General features: G+C 33.5%; 1 protein-coding gene across 8 annotated transcripts in view; it reads left to right on the top strand.

Moving 5' to 3' along the window:
* The window catches only part of RYR3 (ryanodine receptor 3), a 195,176-nt gene that overhangs the window by 35,891 nt on the left and 136,035 nt on the right, over positions 1-23,250 (top strand). For all 8 annotated transcript variants that reach the window (XM_052695427.1, XM_052695433.1, XM_052695432.1 and 5 more), the window contains exons 2-10: positions 5,887-6,006; positions 9,126-9,233; positions 12,008-12,079; positions 13,055-13,133; positions 15,885-15,997; positions 16,439-16,538; positions 18,162-18,255; positions 21,565-21,639; positions 22,481-22,637. In XM_052695427.1, the coding sequence (XP_052551387.1) occupies positions 5,887-6,006; positions 9,126-9,233; positions 12,008-12,079; positions 13,055-13,133; positions 15,885-15,997; positions 16,439-16,538; positions 18,162-18,255; positions 21,565-21,639; positions 22,481-22,637 (918 nt within the window). The remainder of the gene's footprint in view (positions 1-5,886; positions 6,007-9,125; positions 9,234-12,007; positions 12,080-13,054; positions 13,134-15,884; positions 15,998-16,438; positions 16,539-18,161; positions 18,256-21,564; positions 21,640-22,480; positions 22,638-23,250) is intronic.

Below are 23,250 nucleotides of genomic sequence, written 5' to 3'. Positions count from 1 at the left end.
ATGTAACTGCTGTAACTTGTGAACAAAACTGAAAGTTCTGGGAACAGAAAACATCTGTTTTACTAATATGCTTGTGAGATAAAAAAGAGAATGACAGTGTGGAAAGTGTTTGAGAATTCTATTTTGAAGTACGCTTCTTCCACTTTTGAGGAAGCAAAGTTCTTCCTTTTTTTTCCAATGTGTAACCTTTAAAATAAAAAAATGGAGAAGCATGCCATTGGAAATACAGATATATCCATTTAGATGTTATTTGGCTAAAGCTAACACTAGCAGCAAAGGTGAAAAAACCCCAATATCGTATCATTAATTTTGAAACTGCAAATTGAACTCTGATAAGGACCATTAGAAAGTAATAACCATGAAAGATTATAAAATTAGACTGTGGCATGTGGAAAATTTTCCACTATAATGCATTTTATAATGCTGCAGTGTGAGCCTGTTTAACCAGTTAAACAGGATGAAGTCTTACCAGTTCTCTAAACCATTTAAGAACAATCCAGGTGCTCAGCAGAAGTACATTTCAGTTTATGGCATTCTTCGTAAGTCAGTAGCATGCAAACATTCAGACAAAGCTTTACAAGAACAGGCAATTATGAATGTACATCAGTAGATATGAGATTAATTTAAGAATCGTAACTACTTCTTAGATGTTGTCTGTCAAAATCTGACCTTATTAAAGCTTTAAGCCCTTAATTGTTTTCCACTAGAAGGGAAATTATGGAACTATTAAAGACTTAACCTTGAAGACTTTTAAGTGAAAAATATTTCTTATGTTTCTTCTTTGCTACATTTCATGTCAAATGCTTTGGTCTCTCTTTGTGCGTATGTGTATATACTATACATGAAAACTGAGTTGGACACACTTTTTTTTTCCCCCAACTTCTTGAAGTCGTACGAAAACTGTTCAGAAGTGAAATATCTTTTAATCTCCCTTATACCTACTGAATGTGGAAACTGCTGAGCAAAAAGCTTTTCTAAGCCAGTGTCAACCCAGATACTGACCTCAGCTGTGGACTCTAACAAATATTCTAAAGCATGTTTGAGCATACAGTAGACAAGCAAGATTACATAAAGATTATGGGATGTTAGAAAAGCTGAGCTTTAAGAGACCTATATATTCCCTTATCAAAGAAAAGTCAGACCATACCCAGGTGACAGTACATTCACAGATGTTGATATAACTTGTTTTTTGAACAAACTCCATTCCCTACCCAGGGTCAGTTTTAGCACTGATATCCTCATGCTTTTCTAATAACCAGCCTGTATCTTGCTACAGTCTTTTATACTAGTAATTCTATCTTGCACATGAGAAACATAGTATTCTCTATGACGTTGGCATAGCTATTTATATGTTTATAAACTTTTTATCATACCCCTAATTATTTTTCTTTTATTTCATTAAACCACAGAATCACTGAGGTTGAACAGGACACTAAAGCATGTTAGTCATTGTCCATTTACATTTTAAGCATACTCTATAACCAGTCTGTGCAACCTGCTCTACTGTTTGACTGTGCTCACATTCATATTTACTGATTATTTTTCTTTTAAGTGTGACTGTTGTCCTTATACCATATATGCTGATAACAGCCCCCAAAGCCGGCTTGGGTAAACAGTCCTGTTTTTCTTAGCTGCTCTTTTTATTAGTTAGTCCAAATAGTTGCACATGAAATTCTGGTTACCATGTCTTGTAAAAAACCCAAAATATTAGAATGGGAAAAGATTCAAGGAAAGGTCAGATGGGTGATTAGATGAGGAACAACTGTCTAGGCTAAGACTTTTCTGCCTGCGAAAGACAGGCTGTGTGTGACATGAAGATAATTTTCATCAACTATTGTGGTGCAGGAGCTTTCTGCTATTGAATGGAGCTAGTAGAAACTCCCCTCAAAACGAACAGGAATTCAGTTTTTCTATAGCTGAGTTGAGAAGGTTGTCAACTTGAATTCTATATAGAAGCAGGGGAAACTGAACAGGCAGAGTTCTGATGGAAGGACTAGCCACTTAATGTTCATAAGCCATACTTGGGGCTGAAAAATTTCCTGTCCTGAAAATGATGGTATTCATCCACCTTGAATTTAGGAGGAAGTTTTTCATGCAAAGGGTGGTGACACACTGGAACAGGTTGCCCAAGGAGGTTGTGGGTGCCCCATTCCTGAAGGCATTCAAGGCCAGGCTGGATGTGGCTCTGTGCAGCCTGGTCTGGTGGTTGATGGCCCTGCACGTGGCAGGGTGGCTGAAACTAGGTGATCACTGTGGTCCTTTTCCACCCAGGCCATTCTATGAATCCTAGGTAATTGCATAAAAATCATAAGCAGCATAATCTTGCCACCAGATTCCATTCCTTGAAGTTCTTGCCCCTAACAGGTGCAATGCAGTCTAGATTTTAGCAAAATTAAGTTGCTAACCTCTACCAAGTGTTACATTCCAGCAAGCATTTGTGCATTCCTCTATTGTAATTTCAGCCATGCCTCACTCCTCCTGCTTAAGATTCTTCTAATTTAGTCAAGTTCAGGAGAGTTGGAGGTGAGTTGTTTATTTTGTTTCTTTCTTTTTTTTTTTTTTTCTTTTTGTGTGTGTGTGCATGTTTTATTTTTTTCTGGGAGAAGAAAATCCAGATTCATATCCTAGGGGCAGCACTCTTGTTCAAGCTCCAGCTTGAAAATAGCAAGAGTCTTTTGTCTCTCAAATAGAAGACTGAGATTATTTTTTAAAAGGGCCAAAGACTGTGTTTTCTATGTTGGATTTTTAGAAATGACAGAGAACCTATTTTTACAATAGCTATGCACTCTATCTTTTGCATTTTGGACTAAATTCTGCAGAAAATGCAAGTGCTTGGAGACAACTTTGCAGTGAGACCATTGAACTTCTGAAAGGAAGTGTTGGGCACTGATGAATTTTTCAACCCCAGTTGGAGCATTTTCAGCTCTGACTGTAATTCCTTATTTGGTGAGCAGTTTTAGAAGGCAGTTTCTGGTGAATTATACGTGCTCTCCAAGATCATTCCTGGAAACAGGGAATGAATGCAGTCCCATAGAGAATGTATTCTCTAGCTAGTGCTCAAATGTTAATCAGCATGTTTGCTTGCATCTGCCATATGGTTTGTGATACAGTAAGGTGAATACGAGTAGGTTGTTTTCTATCAAGAGGGAAGATGGCTCTGCATTTTGATTGTGAGCAGTTTTTGCAATAGTGATCTCTAGTCAGCAAGTGTAACAGTGTTATGGTAGTCAGGGCTGTGAAGGGCATCAACTTGGTGTAGGATTTCTTTGAGGCTTGTTTGCTTTTTTTTTTTTTAAAAAAAAAAAACAAAACCTTTTAAATAGTAATATACAATTCCTTATGGAAGAATATATGTTATATATGGAGATATACATATATAATATTATCAAATAAAAATTTTCCATGGTTGTAGAGAGCATACTTTTGAGCAGTTCCACAGTAGCTTTGTCTTTGAGTTAGTGGTTCATGTGCTTGAAGATTTATATGCAGCTGTGAGTAAAATATAAGAAAAATATGCATACTTCTTTTGCTAAGCAGCTACTTACTGGAATTCACAGGTTTTAACAACAAAGCTGATTGTGTTTCTGCAGTTGTTTTTAGTGTCATGTCAATGTTATGAGTTCATTTTAGTACTGAGTATGGTAGAGAACAGTAAATCTGTTGTTGAATTAGTAGGTAACAAATGAAATGTTTTTCTAGCAAAATTTGAATGTTTTATACAAAAATGTAGATGTGAAAGCATGTGTTTAAGATGTTGATGGTTTTGTGCTACTTAATGTGACACAGAAGTTTGTTGAATGCAGCTTCTATACCAACTTAAACATATTATGAGTGATTATAATTCTTAAATATTGGATATATATGCTACATAAATAAAGAAGCAATTTCAGCAGCCATAAAAGTACCTTTATTCTCAAATCTAGAGTTAAAAAACAATTGAAATAAGCAGAAGCAAAGTCATGCCTGCAGTGCATCAATTCTTGATCACTGACTCATTTTGCCGCAAGTGAAGTCATTGATTTAATTAAAATCAATTTTATATGTTTTGGCTAATTACCACATGACAACACTCTAAATCTAAATTTACCATTATTATAAAATCTGAGGAGAAAGGTGGCCTGAAACCTGAGATTAAATACTATCTGGTAATGAATCACTGAGCTGTGGCTCAATTAAAAAAATAAAGCTTTTTTTTTTTTAATACTGATTATGTGGATTGCATGCTTCTTAACGCATTGCTGTTGAAGTGCACCCTCAGTAAGTCTGCAGACGATACCAAGTTGGGAGGGAGTGTTGATCTGCATTACGGAGGGACCTGGATAGACTGGATCTATGGGCCAAGGTAAACTGTATGAGTTTAAATAGTGCCAAGCCCAGCATTCTGATCACAACAACCCCAAGCAACCATACATTTGTGGGGAAGAAGGGCTGGAAAGCTGCCTGATGGAAAGGGACTTTAGTGTACTGTATAATCAATGGATATTAAGATGTTATAATCACAAAAAAGAAAGAACAAGAGAGTTAGGCAAAGTAGACTAAGATAACAAGAGAGAATAAATGGAGGGCTTACCCATATGCTAGGCTCACCCACAAAAAACACCAGAAGAGGGGATCTCCAGACAAGATCCTTCCCCACTGGTAGCCAGCTCTTAAATAGGTCTAGGAGGGGTGCAGCCCGGCTCCACCCCTTCTGGCAGCACAGGTGAATTGCCTTCAGCTGTGCTCCTCTGGCTGACTCATGGCTCGCCTCAGGTGATCAATCAGAGGTTCAGGCTGTGACTCAGCAGTTCCCGTACAGTGTACTGATGGACAGTCAGCTGAATATGAGCCAGCAGTGTGCCCAGGTGTCCAAGTAGGCCAATGGCATCCTGGTCTGTATCAGGAATGGTGTGGTGAGCAGGACTAGGGAGGTAATCCTGCCCCTGTACTCAGCACTGGTGAGACCCCACCTTGAGTACTGTGTTCAGTTTTGGGCATCTCTGTACTGAAAGGTCATTGAGATGCTGGAGCAGGTATAGAGAGGGGCAACAAGGCTTGTTAAGGGCTTGAAAAAATCTGAAATTTCAGTAGGTACTATGTATACACAGTGTGTGGAATGAAGAATACTTAAGCATAGTAAATGAGGACAAGTACAGTTACAGCTATTCGTAAGTCAGTTAGTGTTGCCATTGGAAAGTGCAAATCTCAATTTTATTCTAATCCTTGGTATTTGTAAGTTCACATTTTAGTATTTTATTCTTTTCAGATTTGTGAAATATGTATCCTCCAAGGTTAATACAGGAACCAGCTGGTTAAAAATGATTTAAATGTTTTTATTTTAATCTTATATTATGTTCTGTTTTTTCTCCAAAAATATTTATACTTCTGATTCAACTTTGAAAAGTTCATTTAGAGAGAGAAGTAATGGTATATTATTTACTATGCTTTTTTTTCCAACTTATGGTGCTTATGAATGTTTTTTTTACTTCTAAATTGGTAAGTTGAGAATTTCTGAGACTTCTGAAGTTCAGTTTGTGCATCAGAGGACATGCTGTGGTAACTAAAGAAATGATTTTTTTTTTTTTTTTTTTTTTTTTTGTGGCACTGCAGCTGGCCCTGTTAAGGGAACAGAACATTTCTCAAAATCCTGGAGATATGAGCTCCACAATACTTTGACACTTTCTTGAATACAAATGTGTGCAACTGTATATACACATCAATACAATCTATTTAGCAGTTTATGTTACAGTTTATATGCAGTTTAATACAATTTAGCAGTTATATAAATATAATGCATTAAATTTCAAAGGGATTCTGTCTTCCAGTCCTTTGGCATGCATGTAGCTTTACTGTATGTAACTTCCAAATATTTACTTTTTTCCTTTCTTCTCTCTTGTGTTGTGACAGGATGACGAAGTAGTACTGCAGTGTGTTTCCAGTATTCATAAAGAACAAAGGAAGTTTTGCTTGGCAGCTGAGGGGCTTGGAAATCGCCTGTGCTTTTTGGAACCAACATCAGAAGCTAAAGTAAGAAGTAGATTCTCTCAGCTGATGTAATTGATCAACGACTGTTAACCCACTTATCCATTAGTATATTTAACTGCAGCTTCTTTAATGTGATGTTAGATGTACTCTTTGTATTCCTTTCTTTCTGTGACTGCAACATGAGGTTTTTTAGAGTTTCTAAAAGTATTTTGAGGCATACTTATTTATTAACAGTCATAGCCACTAGTCTTTAACTTAATTCTGTACCTGAAATGCTTTGTATTTTCAAGAGTATATCCTCAGTCTCTTAATAAGATTTAAGTTAATTAAAAGCTTCTTTTCTTTGTGGCCATAGTTTCAATTATCTTGTTCTCTCTCTCTATATATATATGTAAATATATAGTATATATACTGGACTACTTTCAGAAGCACTGTCATCTGTTAATTACTGATGTTAACTGTTAATTCTAATCATGTTGATTAAGCAGAAAGTTGGGATAATTATTAAGTAACTGAAAAGTTGTGAGGATAGCAACTGTCAAAGGGGAAACAAAAAAGGATTAAGGAAGAACAGAAAAAATAGAGTAGAAGGAGGAGCTTGAGCAAGGATGAGATGAAACTTGAGACTTGTACTAAAGCAAAGCATTAAGAACAAAGGTAGTTTCAGGACCTACTACCTCTGTTCTGTGTACTCTCTGTATCCTGTTACTTTTCTTTGTTCTGTATGTTTACTTCTTTTCTTCCCAAACATTTATTTCTCCTTCTGTTTTTTAGTGGAGTCTCTGCATCTTTGCTACTGAAATGCTGCCCTGTTGTCCTATTTTTAGTCCAAATATTATGACTAGGTTAAATCCAAAGTGTTTCTTATGCAATATAAGAAGTCTTTGCTCAACTCATAGGCAAAAAGTTATTGCTGATAAACTTGCATTTCTTTGCAAAGAACTTTGATTCTTTGTGATCATTTGAAGTATATATATTTTACAAATGATCAATTATCTTTCACATGATGAAGATAAAGTCTTAAGTTTTCACATGTGTTTCAACTGTTGTCTTAAAATTCTTGAGCAATTGGGAATTGTTTAGTGACTGACAGCTCAACTGTGATGTGGTATGTATTTCTGATATAATCATCAAGGTTAGAAAACACTTCATCCAGTTCAACAATCCACCTACCACCAATATTTTCCCACTGATCCATGCCACATAGTACATCTAAACATTTCTTTAGCACCTCTCTGGGCAACCCATTCCAGCACCTGATCAGTTTTCCAGAGAAGAAATGTTTCCTAACATCCAAACTGAATCTTTCCTGGCTGAACTTGAGGATGAGATTGTATGTTTTACAGGAGAAATTTACATTATACAGGAGAAGAGGCCAAACCTCACCTTGTCACCTCTGTAGAGAGCAATAAAGTCTCCCCTGAGCCTCATCTTCTCTTGGCTAAACAATCCCCCAGCTCCCTCAGCTCTTCCTCATAAGAGTTGTGCTTCAAACTCCCCACAGCTTCATTGCTCTTCTCTGGACACACTCCAGGGTCATGATGTCTGTATAACAGTGGACCCAAAACTGAACACAGTATTTGAGGTGCAGCATCATCAGTGCTGAATGCAGAGGGACTATCACTTCCCTGCTTTTGCTGGCAGCACCATTTCTGATACAAGCAAGGATGCCATTGGCCTTCTGGGCTATGTGGGCACACTCTTGGCTTACATTTAGCTGAGCTTTGACCAAGACCTCCAGATCCTTTTCTTCCACACAATGTGGAAGATAGTGCATTTCCTCATTCTGGTCTAAGAAAAGGAGAAACATGTTACTGTACAATTCTATGGAACTACTTTACATTCATACCTTAGCAGCAGATACTATCATAGGAGCTTCTGAAGTTTGTTTAAAATTAAGAGGTTCACAGAGCTTATAATGTAATCGTTTTGAAAGAGCTAACCAGAGAGATCTCTAAACAGACAGTCATAACAGAGAAATAGGAATAATTTTGTACAGAACCAACTGTAGTTTGTTGTTTATTTGCTTTCTGTATTGTGTTTAGGTATATCTTCTTTCCCTTTGCACCACTTCAAAAAACATCTTTATCAAGAATTTTGTTCTCTCCTGTCACAGTGATTTAAAAATTCATGAATCATATTTCAACTTTAAAATGCATTTGAAGCCATGATCTGTATCGTTAAGTCACAAAATACAGAATTTTCGAGGTTGGAGAATACCTATAGAGATCATAGAGTCCAACCTCTTCTTCAGCATAGGTTCATCCAGACCATATTGCTCAAAACACTGTCCAGTAAGGTTTAAACACTTCCAAGGAAAAAGATTCTACTGCTTCTCTGAGCAACCTGTTCCAGTGTTTGACCATCCTCATGGTAAAAACATTATTTTCTCACACTTGGATGGAATTTCTTGAATTTCAGCATGTGTCAGTTTCTTCTTGTCTTTTCACTGATGCCACAGAGAAGTTTGGCTTTATAATGTCTGGTCAGGTATTTATATACAATTGTAAGATTCCCACTGAGATTTATTTATTTATTTTTTTCACATAAACATCTTTTATTGGGCATATTAATGTTAACAGATGAAAAATGATGCTATTCGTTTTTGAATTAAAGTTTGATATTTCAAAATCAGCAGTTATTGTTGATTCAGTAATTGAGAATAAGGTCCCTAAAATAGGTTATATTATTAAATCATAGGATTCTGAGTCTTTGACGTTTAGGGGCATCTATAAATATGTTCAGAGTTTAAGCTTTATTCATCAGATAATATCATCACATTTTCTTTTGTTGTTGTTGTTTGTTTGTTTTTTTAAACGATATTAAAGAACAAATATAATTTTCATAGTATAATTTTTATGCAGTATTGCAACTAGATAATCTTTGAGGTATCTTCCAACACAAGCCATTCTATTATTTTATAAATACAATTCTAGCATATGTGAAGTTACTGTAGTGACAAATTCTGAAGAGTGGATTTATGTTATTTTGTTAAAAGGAGGTTGCATGCATCTCAAAAACAAACAAAAACCCAGCAGAAAAACAGATATTAAAATCAAAATACATGGTTTCAAATACACTTTTCATCACATTTAATATACTCCGCTCTTTTGTTCTTATATTGTTTAAATTTTTTTTTTTTTTTTTTTTTTTTTTTACAGTATGTTCCTCCAGACCTTTGCATCTGTAACTTTGTCCTTGAACAGTCTCTGTCTGTAAGAGCCCTTCAAGAGATGCTGACCAACACAGGGGATAATGCCAATGAAGGGGTAAGTAAGTTGACATCAAAGAATGTTGAGTTTCTGAGTATTGGGTTTTTTTTTTAATTTCTTCCCTTGTTCCAGAATTTTCTAGTTGAGGGAATTTGTTTGATAGCAGATAATTCAGTTTTCCTTTTTTCTTGGGGAAGTTAGTCCTCCACTGCCATAATAATGTTACTTTTTAATATGGCATTGAGGAATGGGTGCAGATAGTCTATTGAAATATTTACAGATAACAGTAACATCATCTTCAGAGATTATTTATTATCATCCATCCTCAGACTGTCTGGCTTTTATGAATCCGATGAGAGTATATGAGTTGGGGTTTGTTCAAGTCATAAATTATTGTCATAAAAAGCATTATTGTATTAGAATGCTATTTATTAATGAGGAAAGCAAAACAATTTTGTCATGGTGATGTAAATCTCCATGATCTCGTTTCACTAAGCAAAGAAAGTTTTTGAGGTATTTGGCTTTATTTGACCTATCTTCTCATAAAATTACCATCTGGGAATTAAGTTCTATCAACAGAAGAAAGGAAAAAATTTAAATCTATGTGATAAGTTTAGATTTAAGTACACAGGTATTACTTTTTTTTTGGTAGGTGTGTACCTACACTGCTTTATTGTAATTTTAAATGATTTAACCCGTGGTAAGAGACAAGAACTGTTGAACAGAAATAATCATTTAATAATTTTGTCCTTTGGGTTTATTAATTTTTTTATTATTGTAATGTTTTTATTATTAATGTTTTTATTATTGTATTATTAAAGCCTACTTACTGGAATGCTTATAATGTAATGTGAGATTGCAAGAAATTGAAATGTAATTGTATCTGCATTTTTATTACAAAAGCTTTGATTGTAACACTTCAAGTCTAAGATATCCTAGGAATCCTAATGAACTAAAAAAGAATTCCATAAAAATAAGTGCACTTTATTACACATGATTTATTATCATTAAAGCCATGAAACATAAAAATTTATATACAACTTGTATTTGTTTGACAAAATGGGACAATATTACAGGTAAATATTAGGCCTAATAGAAACCTCAGATGTAGATTTGTCAGTATTTTGAATGATCTGCATGGTCATTTGAGCAACTTGTCAGATGTTCCCCTATCAATGAGACAAAGTAATAAAATGACTTGTGCTTTGCACTTTAGTTTGTCAATAGTCCATTTGTATTCATGTATAATGTTTTAGGATTTTAAAATAATATGTAAATTCACTTTTATTGTTTTCTTCTCCTGTTCAGTTGAACTGTAGGGAAAAAATTAGAAATACCACTTCCTAACAGGAGGTAAAACATTATTAATGAATTAATATTTAATAAGATTTTACAGTGTTTATTTCTTATGACAGATTCTGCAATGAGTGTTTTTCAGCACCATGACTGGCACAAAACTTGTGTGAAGTAAATTCTGCATTCCACTTTCAGTTGGAATTAAACAGTAGTCATACAAATGTCTCTTAAAATTTCTCGTGAAATTGTTGCAGGCAATCTCAGTACATTGATGTTTACTATATCTCTCAAATTTCTGTAGCCTGATGAGATTATGCCAAATCTGGATGTTGCTATCTTCTATTATGCTGGGCTTTAATGGATTTTCCAGAATAGTTTAAAAGCCTGTGTGGAAGACTTAATTTGGTTGGTTTTACTGGCTGTGAAGAATATTATGCATCCTTCTCTATTATCCCTACTTATTCTCTGCTCTCTAAACATAATATTGAATTCAAATTTTATTATCTTGAGAATAGAGCATGAACAAATTCTATGCGTTTACTTAGTTTTTGGGACTAAATGTTGACCAACTACTATGCAAATAATCTGCAGTGCTGAATATATTTGTTCAAATAGGAATTAATGCTGAATTTACATCATGATGAGAGACTTCTTTTGATTTCCTTCTGGAATTCCATAAACAGAGTTCTAGTATTTCTTCATTTTTTTATTGGCATCATAGAAAATAATCAGAATAATATGTAAGAAAAAGGGGAATTTTATAATTTAAGGAAATTGACTATGTAAGTAACTCCTTGAAAGGAGAAGGTTATCAGCCTGTCTTTGTAGAAGAGGTGCTCAAACTCTCTGATCTTCTTAGTGGACCTCCTCTAGACCCACTCCAACAGTTTTTCCCTTGGACTTTTTTTTTTTTTCTGGTCCGAAAGAGTCAGAACATGTTAAATTCTCTGACTAAAGGGATCACAAAGAAAATCCAGTTTTGCCTACTCTGATTTTGTAATATATTCCCATATTTGAAAATAACAATTTGTGCTTCATTGAAATTATGGATGCAGTTGATTTAATGAATCTAATAAATGCTAAATGTGACAATAGCTCTAGATAGTAGCTACCCTTCATAAGTGCTTAAAACATTTGCAGTAGTTGCATTTTTCAATTTGTTCAAAATTTGTGTATGTGTGTATATGTATTTATTTTTTTTTATGTTTTTTAATGCCTCTGAGAAGTTTGTAAAAAAGGTAAGTATTATTATATTCCACTTCAAATATTTTTTTGAAAATGCTGTAATTTTATTTAATTATGTTAAAAATTGCATTACAATAACAAGCTGTGGCCAAGAACATTTGTTCTCTTGGCATATATTTGGCTGTTGCTGTAGCTAATTTATTTATGATTTTTCTGCAGCATAGGCATTTCATAATTTGCTTGAATATGTTTGTTTTTTTTAACTTAAATTAAAATTGCTCTTCACATCCTCACATAAATCTGTTTGTAGTCCATGCTGGTGTTCTAACCTTCTCTGCCATGTTCTGTAGGCAGCTCAAGGTGGTCACAGAACTTTGCTGTATGGCCATGCTATACTACTTCGACATTCATTCAGTGAAATGGTAAGCAAAAATGCACTTGCAAGGAAATTGGTAGTGTGAAACTCATAAATAAATGTATTTTAAATCAAAATAATTACAAAAATTCTGAATTACTGTTTTTTGTATGTCTTCCATAATATGTCTTCCATACTAGATTTAAAAAATAAAAATAAAAAATTGAATAGCTTGTGATGTCTCAACACGGTGGGAGTGGTCTTTGTTTTAAATTTAGATTGTTCAAATCCATTTCAATCAGAAAGCTAGCACTGAGTTTAACCATAAATTCTATTTTTCAGGAATCCATTACAGTGATTATTCCATTAGCAAGCTTCTGCTGACACAAGTGAATGTGTCATAATATATGTTGAGTTTTCCTTCATAATGCACAAATAAGTTGTTCCCAAGGACTGTGTCCACAGATGTGCTATCTTTTATAAATTTTGTTTTACTGTGTTGTACAAGTGGAAAATTTTAACTGCTCGTGATCTCTGACTTATTAGTGTATAATTAATAGAGGTTGGAGAAATGAGAGATGAAGAAAGCATCTTCTCTACTTTTTGCTGTATTAGAATACTGTATATTAGTCTACTATATTCGTCTTAAATTTCTGTAACTGTTTTTTATAAACCATACAAATCGTAATTACCTTGATTTACCAGAATTTGAAAGTAGTATTACACGGTATGCTGTCATGCAGGAAATCTATTACAATGAGACTATACTAAGATGTTTGTCTACTCCTGTCATGAACCTTTTGAAACTTTGGAAAGGAGTTATATTGTAGAAGATAAATATGTGCTGAATTGAAAAATATTTTGATAATTTAAAGAAACTGGGGAAAGCATATTTATAAATAACACTATTCTTTAATTAAAAAGAAAGAAAAAAACACGTCTGATAGTAAGGTAGGGTAATGTGAATATATTATCAATTATTCTGCATGTGTGATAACAGATACTGTTGATTTTGATTTTCATTAACTCCACTATTTTTCAGTATTTAACATGCTTAACGTCATCAAGATCCCAGACTGATAAACTTGCATTTGATGTGGGACTACAAGAAAATGCAGCAGGTATGACAAGTTATTTTTGAAGAAAAAGTTTTCAGACATCTCTGCTTTTAGAAGATGCACTGTGATTAAACGTGTGTTCCTATAAGCTTGTGATTGCCATGTGTATCTGTTCACTAGAAATACACTGATTGAAAGTAAATGATGAATATCAATATTGATGGCTTTCAGGAAATGAACTGATTTTGCATAAGAGTGTAGAGCATTTTTGTAATTAAACTAATTTGCCACAACTACAATAAAACTAGTGGTAATGACTGAAGTAAAAAATTCTGTTAACTAGATTTGATGCATTAATTTTCTACTTGTATTGTTGGTCCCTATCAGTAGAATAATTGTATGAAAACATTGTGTATCAGTTGATTTATAATATACGTCCTAACTACATGACAAAAGAAGCTGGCAGCTTGTAATGCAGAAAGCAGGAAAAAATGCAATGAGCACGTTGGTAAAACAATTGAAGAAAAATCATAAAATGGATCCAAATATTATCTCATTGTGGAAAAGATATATCACAAGCAAGAAATGATAAGAAAGTTTCAAAATTTAATCAGTTGCTTTCAAGGTATACTGTCAGACTTCTGCTGATATAAATGTTATGGAAACAATTGAGATTCCATGGTATCATATATAAACAATAAGATGCCGCATTGCTTAAGGGAAAGGTTAATTAACTGAAAAGCAATTTGCAAGGTATCACAAACAGGCTTAGGTTCCGTATACATAGTGTTAAGTGTTACTAAGTGATGAGTCCTCCACCAGAAATAATTAAATGACTCGTAGTACACACTGAAAGACACATACTGTGAAGGAGAAATCAAAGTACCTACGTACATTCCTTGTTAATGTGACACTTCGAATGACAATATGCCAGTTCTGTTATAACAACCAGTGTTTTCTGTTTATTTTTTCACTGTTTTGAAAATAAGTTAAAATCAAAATTAATTAGACTAATTAGATCAATTAGATTAATTGACAATGGAGAGACGCTGTAGTGTAAATGTTTAAAATATTTGTGAGCCATGATCTTTGAAACTTCCTTCCCAAATGACATTGTCTACATAGGTCACTCCAAAAATAATGCTCTCCATGTAAACTTCAATGAACAGAAAGAGCTCAAAATGACCAAGTGTGTTAGAGCAAGTTCTCAGCTACAAAACATTATTTTTCAATGTAGTTATCACTATTAGCTGTGTATTCTCACAATGATGAACAGGAGCGGTGTGATGTTGCACTCATAAAAATCTGCATGACTATCTGGAACGTGGCTTGTCTTTTGCATTGCTGTCACCACTGCTAAAAAGCACCACCCACCGTCTCTGTGACGGATGCTCACATCCTGTATTTGGTCTCTATAAATGTTCACCAAGTGTCAGTGGGTGTCATATTTTATGCATGGGAAAATAAAATTTTACATTTTTGCTTCATATGCGCTTCCATCAGACACTGTTTTGTCAGGCTGCCCCTCTGCTACCATCTGTCACACTGCAACAAAATGTAAGAGAATATTGGTAGAAAGGTTCAACCTCTACTGCCTTACCACAAACATCTGCCTCCAAATTTGTGGGCCAAAATAATAAAATAGGAGGCATTACTTTCAGAGCAGCTCAATTCTGTATTATCTGCATGGCCTGAGTTTGAATAAGTGAGGTTTGTCTTTCAGTAGTAGCTATAAAGAAGATGGTTTCAGACTTGCGTGTTTGATTGTTGCCTCATAGAGAGACCATTTTCTTTAAGCATATTGGTAAGAGGAATGTATGTGTTCTCTCACTCAGTAGTTCATAGTTTTATTGTTTTTGTTTACAAAATTATCATGTGTGTATCTGCTCGTGCATTTGAAGTTTTTAATATATGTAGTTGGCAGATATCTGTATTGGTATTTATTTTACTATACGTATACCAAGAGATCCTCGCACATGATGTAATATGTAAAAAGTAGCCTGTAAAAGGAGTGATTAGCTGATTTTCTGCGCTAAGAGTTTTGAAAACTACAACATGCTTGTACAGCTCATAAACTAAACATCAAAATATTACTTCCTCTTGCCCCTCTTTTGACCCATGAAAATGTTCTTTTGAATCAGTTTCATCTGTAGACAGCATTTTTGACCTGGTGAATATTGATTCAAAAGCCACTGAATACTTCAAAGGATTCAATTTGGAGGATTCAGTACTTTAGACTTCTAGGGATGTAACTTTTCTTTATTGTCTTTATAATCATTTTCATAGTTTTCATACTTTAAGAATGTTTTATGTGATGTTTGAAAGTTGATTAAAAAGGTTTTTGCACTTTTCCTTATGCTACCAGCAATATTGTAAAATTAAGGAGTATTTCTTTCAGTTCTGTAATGTTATTGTAGCTTAGCAGTACAGAATATTGTGAATACAGATATGGACATTAAGGAAAAGAAGACCCAAAATTTGATCATTAAGACCAAGGTAGCTTCAGCGCCACCAACTTACTGCTGCTGAAGGAAAAATAGTTCTAAGCATTGTTTTGTAAATGATTAGTGGCTTTAACAAAACATTCAACAGGAAGTAACACCTTCAGTGATGGCAAAGATTAGCTGCCAAAAAAACAGTTTTGAAAAATTGAAAAGCTTGAGTGGATAGAAAAAAAGCAATGAATTGGCTTTGTATGATTGTCTTATAAGACAATTCTTCATTAGGTTGTTTCAATATTGTCCAAAAATATCCTTAATTTTTTTGGGAGTTATCTGTTTTGTATACCAATGATAAGTATTTTTTGTTATTTAGGTGAGGCATGCTGGTGGACAATACACCCTGCTTCTAAACAGAGGTCAGAAGGAGAAAAAGTTCGAATAGGTGATGATCTTATCCTGGTCAGTGTGTCCTCTGAAAGATACCTGGTAGGTTTGTTTTTCAAGCGAGTGAACCAGATGGTGGAAAAGCGCAATCTGCTGGAAAAGTGTTGGGATTCTTGCAAACGATTGTTATTTTTTTTTTCTGATTTACAAAATGATATCTGGTTCTAATGATTTTTTTTTTTTTTAAATTATTTTTTTCCTCTGTGAATAGTTTTCTTCACACTAGATCATGCTTATTTTCATGCCTTTGGCCTTCAATATTCTCTAGGGAGGTTTTTATTTCTCTTAACTGGAGTATTTCTAAGCTGTAGCTGTAGAGTGCTGGTTAGATTAGAAAAGATCATTTAAAAAGCATGTTCTGACCAATTTTTAAAGAGTGTATGTATGTCTACATTGTTTTGTATTTCTGTTTTGTTGAGGAAGTACATATTAAAATATTTTTAAGCACAATTTTCACTGTTTCTTGTTATCTTCTTGTTTCAGCATCTCTCCATGTCAAATGGAAGTATTCAGGTGGACGCCTCCTTTATGCAGACACTTTGGAATGTACATCCTACATGCTCAGGAAGCAATATTACAGAAGGTTTGGTGTTTTATATGTTTAGAAATTTGTACAGTATGAATGGCTTTGTATCATATTTCATGAAAAGTAAATGAATGAAAACACCTCAAAACATCAAACAAAACAGGTTATTATAGGAAATGAGCATGGGATGATAGGAGATTAATGGAAGGGAAAATGGGGAAATACAGATGCTTCAGCTGAGTTATCTGCTGAAAAGTTAAATGAGTAATCTAATTCTGGATTTACCAAGCATAAACAGTTACATGAGAAATGAAGACCAAGCAAGCAACAGGTGAGTTCGTGGCCTTCAGTTTAACTTTTGGGAGTAAGGGCTGATAAGTAAGAAAAGTCAGTAAACTTAGATTTTGCTGAGGAATTTCAATAGCCCTGTGCCATGAGAGAACAGAAGAGAAACGAGGTACATGCAAAATGGAAAACAGGTTTCTTGTAGTTCCTATTTCAATATCCTCATCATGTTTTTTAAAGATACCTGCAAATTTAAAGAACCTTTCAGGATCTCACAGCCTTACTTCTTTATTGCCTCTCTCTGATAGTCATTGAAAATGAACTCTTTAAATACATCGTGTTAATCAGCCTTAAATCCCATACCACATAGTCTGATTTCTCACTAGGTCTTTTGCTGCACTTCTCAATCATGTTTGAGAAATGTTACCTTATTCTGTGTGCGAAACGTTCTGTAATGAAGGATTCATTCAGTTGAAATTGCTCCCTATCTCAGTGCTATCCTCTTCAACACATTCTATTGCAAGATTATAAAGTCAACCAAGTCTGCATATTCTCAAGAAGCTTATGAGAACTGAAATTGTATGTGATGACTCCTGCAGAACTTCATGAAGAACTGCGTTAAAGAGAACTGAAAGTGTCCATGAGATAACACACAAGTAAAGAAAAGGAAAAATGAAATCATATGATTCATGATTGATTCTTTTAATATTATTTAATAGAGAGAATAGTGGATTTTCACTGAAACTAGATCAAAATAATATGCACAGTGTAAAACATAGGAAAATCAGTACTTTTAAAAAATATTTCTTCTAGCTTGTAAGGAAAGATATGAAGCATTCAAAGTACAAAAGAGGATACTGATGTAGAACATGACGAAGTAAAGAAGTCTCATAACAGAATCTTTATAATTTATGTCAAATAATTTTGATAGAACAGAATATGCTACCCTGATATTTTTCTTAACATTCTTTCTTCATTTTGACCTTGGCAATAACTGGCAACAGCATAATTGCCCATTATCATTTTTTTAATTTACGAACTCATATTGGATCAACACTGTTAATACGAGTTTTGTTCTACATTCCCACTTTATATATTTGTTCTTTTAACAAATTTGGCTTCTACATAAAGCATTCAATTTTCAAAAGAGTAATTATGTTTTTTTTCCATTTCCTTTTCTGTCCCAGAATTTGATTTTTAAATGTTAAGAGATTGCTTTCCTCTTATCTTTAATTTCAGAATAAATATTTTGCTGTAACTATAAAAGATAATAAGAATTAACATACTTTTTCACAGAGGTATTATTAAAACTAATAGAGTTTTTATTTTTTATTTTGAGAATGACACTTTGGGATGGCCAATATAAACTAATGAGTGAATGTGATTCTTCTGCAGGGTATCTTCTTGGTGGGCATGTAGTACGTTTTTTCCATGGTCGTGATGAGTGTTTGACAATTCCTTCTACAGATCAGAATGATTCACAGCAAAAGTGAGTGGTGGTGTATTTTTATACATTTTCTCTCAAAAATATAAGTATGGATCATTAATTGTCAGTTAAATTTAAGATTATATAAGTTATATAGGTTCAATTGTCTTGATATTAATTTTTAATTAGACAGAGACACTGTTATAATTTGAGAGACCTACTAAGCAGAAAATGACTCTTAAGTTCTTGTATTTCTGAAATTCAACACCAAGATTTCAACCTGTCTAGTGTGCTACTATAAGCTGAGGTCAGCAAGCATTAATGGGGAACATTTTAATAATAAATAAAGGCACTAAAAAAAATCTCTGTAAGCCCAGTCTCTACAGCATATTTCATATATGATATATATTTTACCATTTGCAAGTTCTTTCTTGCTCAAATTGTACTAATGTATTGATAATTAAATTGTATTGCCTAGCCTAAATCTCTTTTGTATTGAACTTAAATCTACATCTATAATATATAATGATGGTTTATTATGACTAGAATTTAGCTTTGCATTTTGCTGAGTCAAAAACACAGCAAGTTAATTATTTCAATATTTAGAAAAGCAACATTAAAGGTCATACTCAACAAATAAGACCTCTGCATCTGTTGTAGCAAATCAGGTATGCTTTAGGGAATATGATACCTCAGATAACAAATTAAATGGAATTCTCAGTTTTAAGTTTTCAATTTTTATACTTCTGTTCAGTGAAGAAGTCTGCAGATCCAAAGTGAGTGTTAGAGAATATTTGTTAGTGACCTTTTCTTTCTGTTCTCTTCCTATAATGTAAATGATAGTAAGTTTGCACTGAGCATGAAATGTTAAGTAGGCATCTCAAGTATAAAAGCGTAACCTTAGTGAAAATGTTAGGACTTTGGTATGTTGTGGAGATCAGATGTCAAATACAGATAATATTTTCATCATCTAGTCTTAATGAGGTTAGAATAAGTTCAGAAATACTATATTGTATCTAAACCTGCATGTATGTAAACCAATGGTAAACTGATCATTTTAAAGTGGTTGATTTTGAGTTATCTCTCTGATTAGTAACGTGCATAGTGGTATAAGGCCAAGTTCTTACTGGGTTGTAGTTATAGGAGTCAATTTTTTCTCCCCCAAAACAAAATTGATAGGTGCAAAGGAATAAGAGTGAGAGTTCTATAAAAATAGTGATTCTATCTCCTTACTTAATCATTTCTATGCATCCCAGTAATACTATTAAACAAGCTTCCTAAGTTATACAATGCTGATAATTGTTCTTTTTATGGAAGATTTAATTTTCTGTAGGCTTCTGTAAAGAATGCTTCTCATAGTTCATATAGGGGACTACCGACTTTTATTACAAGATTAGGAAAAATGCACGCAATAATCTTTCTGCAAGTCAGAAAGGAAGGTTTTTGCAGAAACACAGAATAGGATGGATGAATGGATGGAATGAAGGAGAAGCTGAAGAAAGCGTAATGTAGATGTGTTTAAGAAAAAGCAAAAATTATTTTTTACTTGCAGCATTACTAGCATAAGGCCAGGTCGCTAAGGATATAATAGTATTGCACACAGAAAAAGCTGGAAAAGGATTGGAGGAATTAAACCAGTGTATGGGTTTAAAGGTAAGAGGTGAACAGAGGAATTTTTATGGTAGCCAAGTCAGTTTGGTGAAGACATGATTGAGCTGAGCCAAGCATAAATAGAGGAGGTAAAAGGAGAATGGAAGCAAATTACTAATTCTGAGCTTGTCTAGAGAAGAGGTCACTAGGCTCTTCCATCATTAGAGTAACACTAGTAAGGCAAACGGACACAATGAGGATCTAGGATGAAAATGAGAAACTTGAAATGGTTATTATGTATTTACTATATTCATTTAGTTTGAAATGAAGATGATTTGGTTGCTAGTTTGTTTTTTTTGTCACTTTATATTTCAATTTTAGAGTATATGAAACATGGAATACAAAAAGCATAGGAAATGCTGTTATCCTTTCTCTGAGAAATTTATATTCTTGTTTATTGTACACAATCATTTTGAAATTTTTGGAATTGCATACATATTCTTAAATGTGACTTCTGTGTAATGAGTAGATGTAGACCTACAATTCCATATTCTTATAAAGATACTCTATGTAAATGATATGTCATGTTAGTTTATTTTGTTTTAATATATAGATTCTTATTACTGATGTCAGTCAAGAGTCTGATCATCAAATATTCTTCTCATTAGAAGAAAAATTTCTTATGTACTTGGTCAGTTAAGATAAAACAAAGCTTTCATTTCACATGTTGACTTTCAGGTCCAGGAGCTGCATGAGAATAATGCTAAACAGATCTTTTATCCTGATAGCTGTTAAAAATAAAACTATTTGACAATCTGAAGAGCCAGTTAAAATTCTTTATTTCAGAACGCTACTGTGTTTTAGAACAGACCACATAACAGGTTATGATGTTTCCATGTATGTATATGGAGTAGACAGAATTCTTTGACTGAGCAGGAAGGCAGATTTTGAATTCCCTTGCTGCATGTTTTTTTTTTTGTTGTTGTTTGTTTGTTTGTTTGTTTTTAAAGATAAATAAGCACAGAAGGTCTAGCTTCCATACATGATAGTGTGAAACAGTACTGCTCACAGGAGTATATATGAGAAATATTTTTTAAGCTTTGGAAATAATTCAAATTTTGTAATCCAGGCGCCAGAATTTATGTAATCTTTTTAATATATAAAGGCTATAGGAAATAAAATGCGTAATATTAAAGTTTTCATCTGAAAACTCAGGACACAGAATTTCTAATAAAAAAAAACCTTTATCTGCTGTACTATTAGAAACATATTTTATCTGTAATATTTATTCTGTGTAAAGACTATAATTCAGTGTTTTTGTTACTACCATTTTTTAGTTAGAAAGTTAGAAGCAGTTCTAACAGTGGTATGGCTGATGTAGTATTCATGCTGATTATTGTTAATTTTGCAATTGTGTGTAATTATTTTTAATATTGTGTTTATATGTTAGAGCATTAGTAATTTAGATTAATCTACTAGGAATTTATGAATTACATAGTTTTATCAGTAAGCTACAAAAGAAAATTCTCAGCCAGTTTGAAAAGAAAGTATTTTATCAGCTTCTGAGAGAGAATGGATTAATCTAAATGGCTTTCAATCTTAACTTGCCTGGGACATTTGTATAATCTATAGTGTTCTCAATTACAAGCAAAAATCTTTTTTTCTGTTCACCTTCATCCATTAAGCTAGCTGGGAGTCCTAGATGGTTTATAGAACTCAATCCTCAGAAAACTAAGTAGCACAAACAAAGGCAAGAGGATGATCTTCTGAATCTTTCTATAGGAAAGTACTTTATGAAACTGGAGGAGCAGGTGTTCGAGCAAGATCTTTGTGGAGAGTAGAACCCCTTCGAATAAGGTACAGGTTTTTTTGGATTTCTTAGTAACTTTTGTTATGCTCACATCAATTTCACAGATTCACAGAGCATCATTAATATATTTGTCCTGCTGTACAATAAAGTTAGCCTGCTCATACTCAAAATAAAAAGTAATTTATCAATGATACAATGTCAATATTGCAAGCCTTTTTCATCTTTGTCCCATGTCAAAAATAATGTTGCCTATGAGATACTTATGCTTGAGATGTTGCTGCTTAGTTTTCACTTATCATTTTAGAAGCATGTGTGGAAGTCAAAACAGTAGTATCTCTCATGGATGTCTTTCAAAGACACAGTCTCTGTGGTTAGTTATCTCTTGTTGCAAATGAAATGAAATTTCTGTGTACCATAAGGGTACTTAATGTCAACTTCAGTGGCCTTCTGCAATGCCTGTTTGCTTTACACTTGGTGTATTTGTGATTACAAATGAAATATGCTTGTAAGTAGCACAGTTATTAAGGGAAAATATACTACTTCTTTTGAACACTGAGTCCTTCACCTAAGTTTAATTAATTTATGCAGTCAACAGTTTTATAATAGTTAATATGCACGTTAATATTTTTCAGAAAATATTGTGATTTTTAAAGATAGTGGGTGTCATATTCTAATAAAACAGGGAGAGGTTAGTTACAGAGATTGCTTCCTTGCAAGTTTCCATTTGCAGACATATTACCAGTTTTGCATCTGATGTGATGCAGATATTGAAAAGACTTTCTATATATATCATTTCTAATTTCTGGAAAAAAAAAAAAAGAAAAAAAAAGAAAAAAAAATTAGTTTTGTTTACTTCATGAATTATTCCTTGATGTCTCGTATGTTTAGTTGGAGTGGAAGTAACATCAGATGGGGACAGCCTTTCCGTCTTCGACATATAACAACAGGAATGTACTTGGCTTTAAATGATGATGAAGGTCTGGTAATGTTGGACAGAGAAAAGTCAGACACAACATCTTCTGCTTTTTGTTTCAGAGCATCAAAGGCAAGTGACTTTAATGGAAGTTTGTCCTCAATATGAAGCACTCAAATGCAGATCTGAGTTGGTTCAATACCTTTTATTTTTAATGTATATATTGTAGTTGTTGGGGTTTCTGCATTTACATCGAAAAGTAAATATCCTGAATCAAGAGTAACAAAGTTTTCCTTGAAGAGAAATGAGACTGATAGATAAATTCCAGAGTAAACTAAGCTATTGACCAGTTTAAAAATAATAATCAAACACAATTAAAAGATAATACAGTGCAAGATACAGTTAGTTTAATACAAATGTTTTAGAATCGTTTTAGTTAGGCAGCAAGTCATTAGATTGTCATTCATTTCAGTTAGGTTATAGCTGAAATTCAGTTCAGTTTGGAAAAATTCTGCCCTTGTTACTCTTTATGCCGTGTGCTGACAGGTGAGTTGCAAACAAAAATTTACTGTTGATTTCTAAACGATATGCTGTGCTATTTAGTCAGCTGCAAATTGCATGTTACTAGCTTTTTCACCATTTCCAGCTCAGAAAGACAGTACTAATGAGAGGGGATGAAGACTGAATATGAAAGTAGGCAAAATTAATAACTTTCTTTTTCCAGCAAGTGAAATGTTTTTACATC

This window comes from Tympanuchus pallidicinctus, unplaced genomic scaffold (assembly GCF_026119805.1).
Source record: "Tympanuchus pallidicinctus isolate F22 unplaced genomic scaffold, pur_lepc_1.0 scaffold3, whole genome shotgun sequence".
Lineage (NCBI taxonomy): Eukaryota > Metazoa > Chordata > Aves > Galliformes > Phasianidae > Tympanuchus > Tympanuchus pallidicinctus.
The sequence above is the reverse complement of the archived record's forward strand: the minus strand, read 5'-3'. Positions and strand labels throughout refer to the sequence as shown.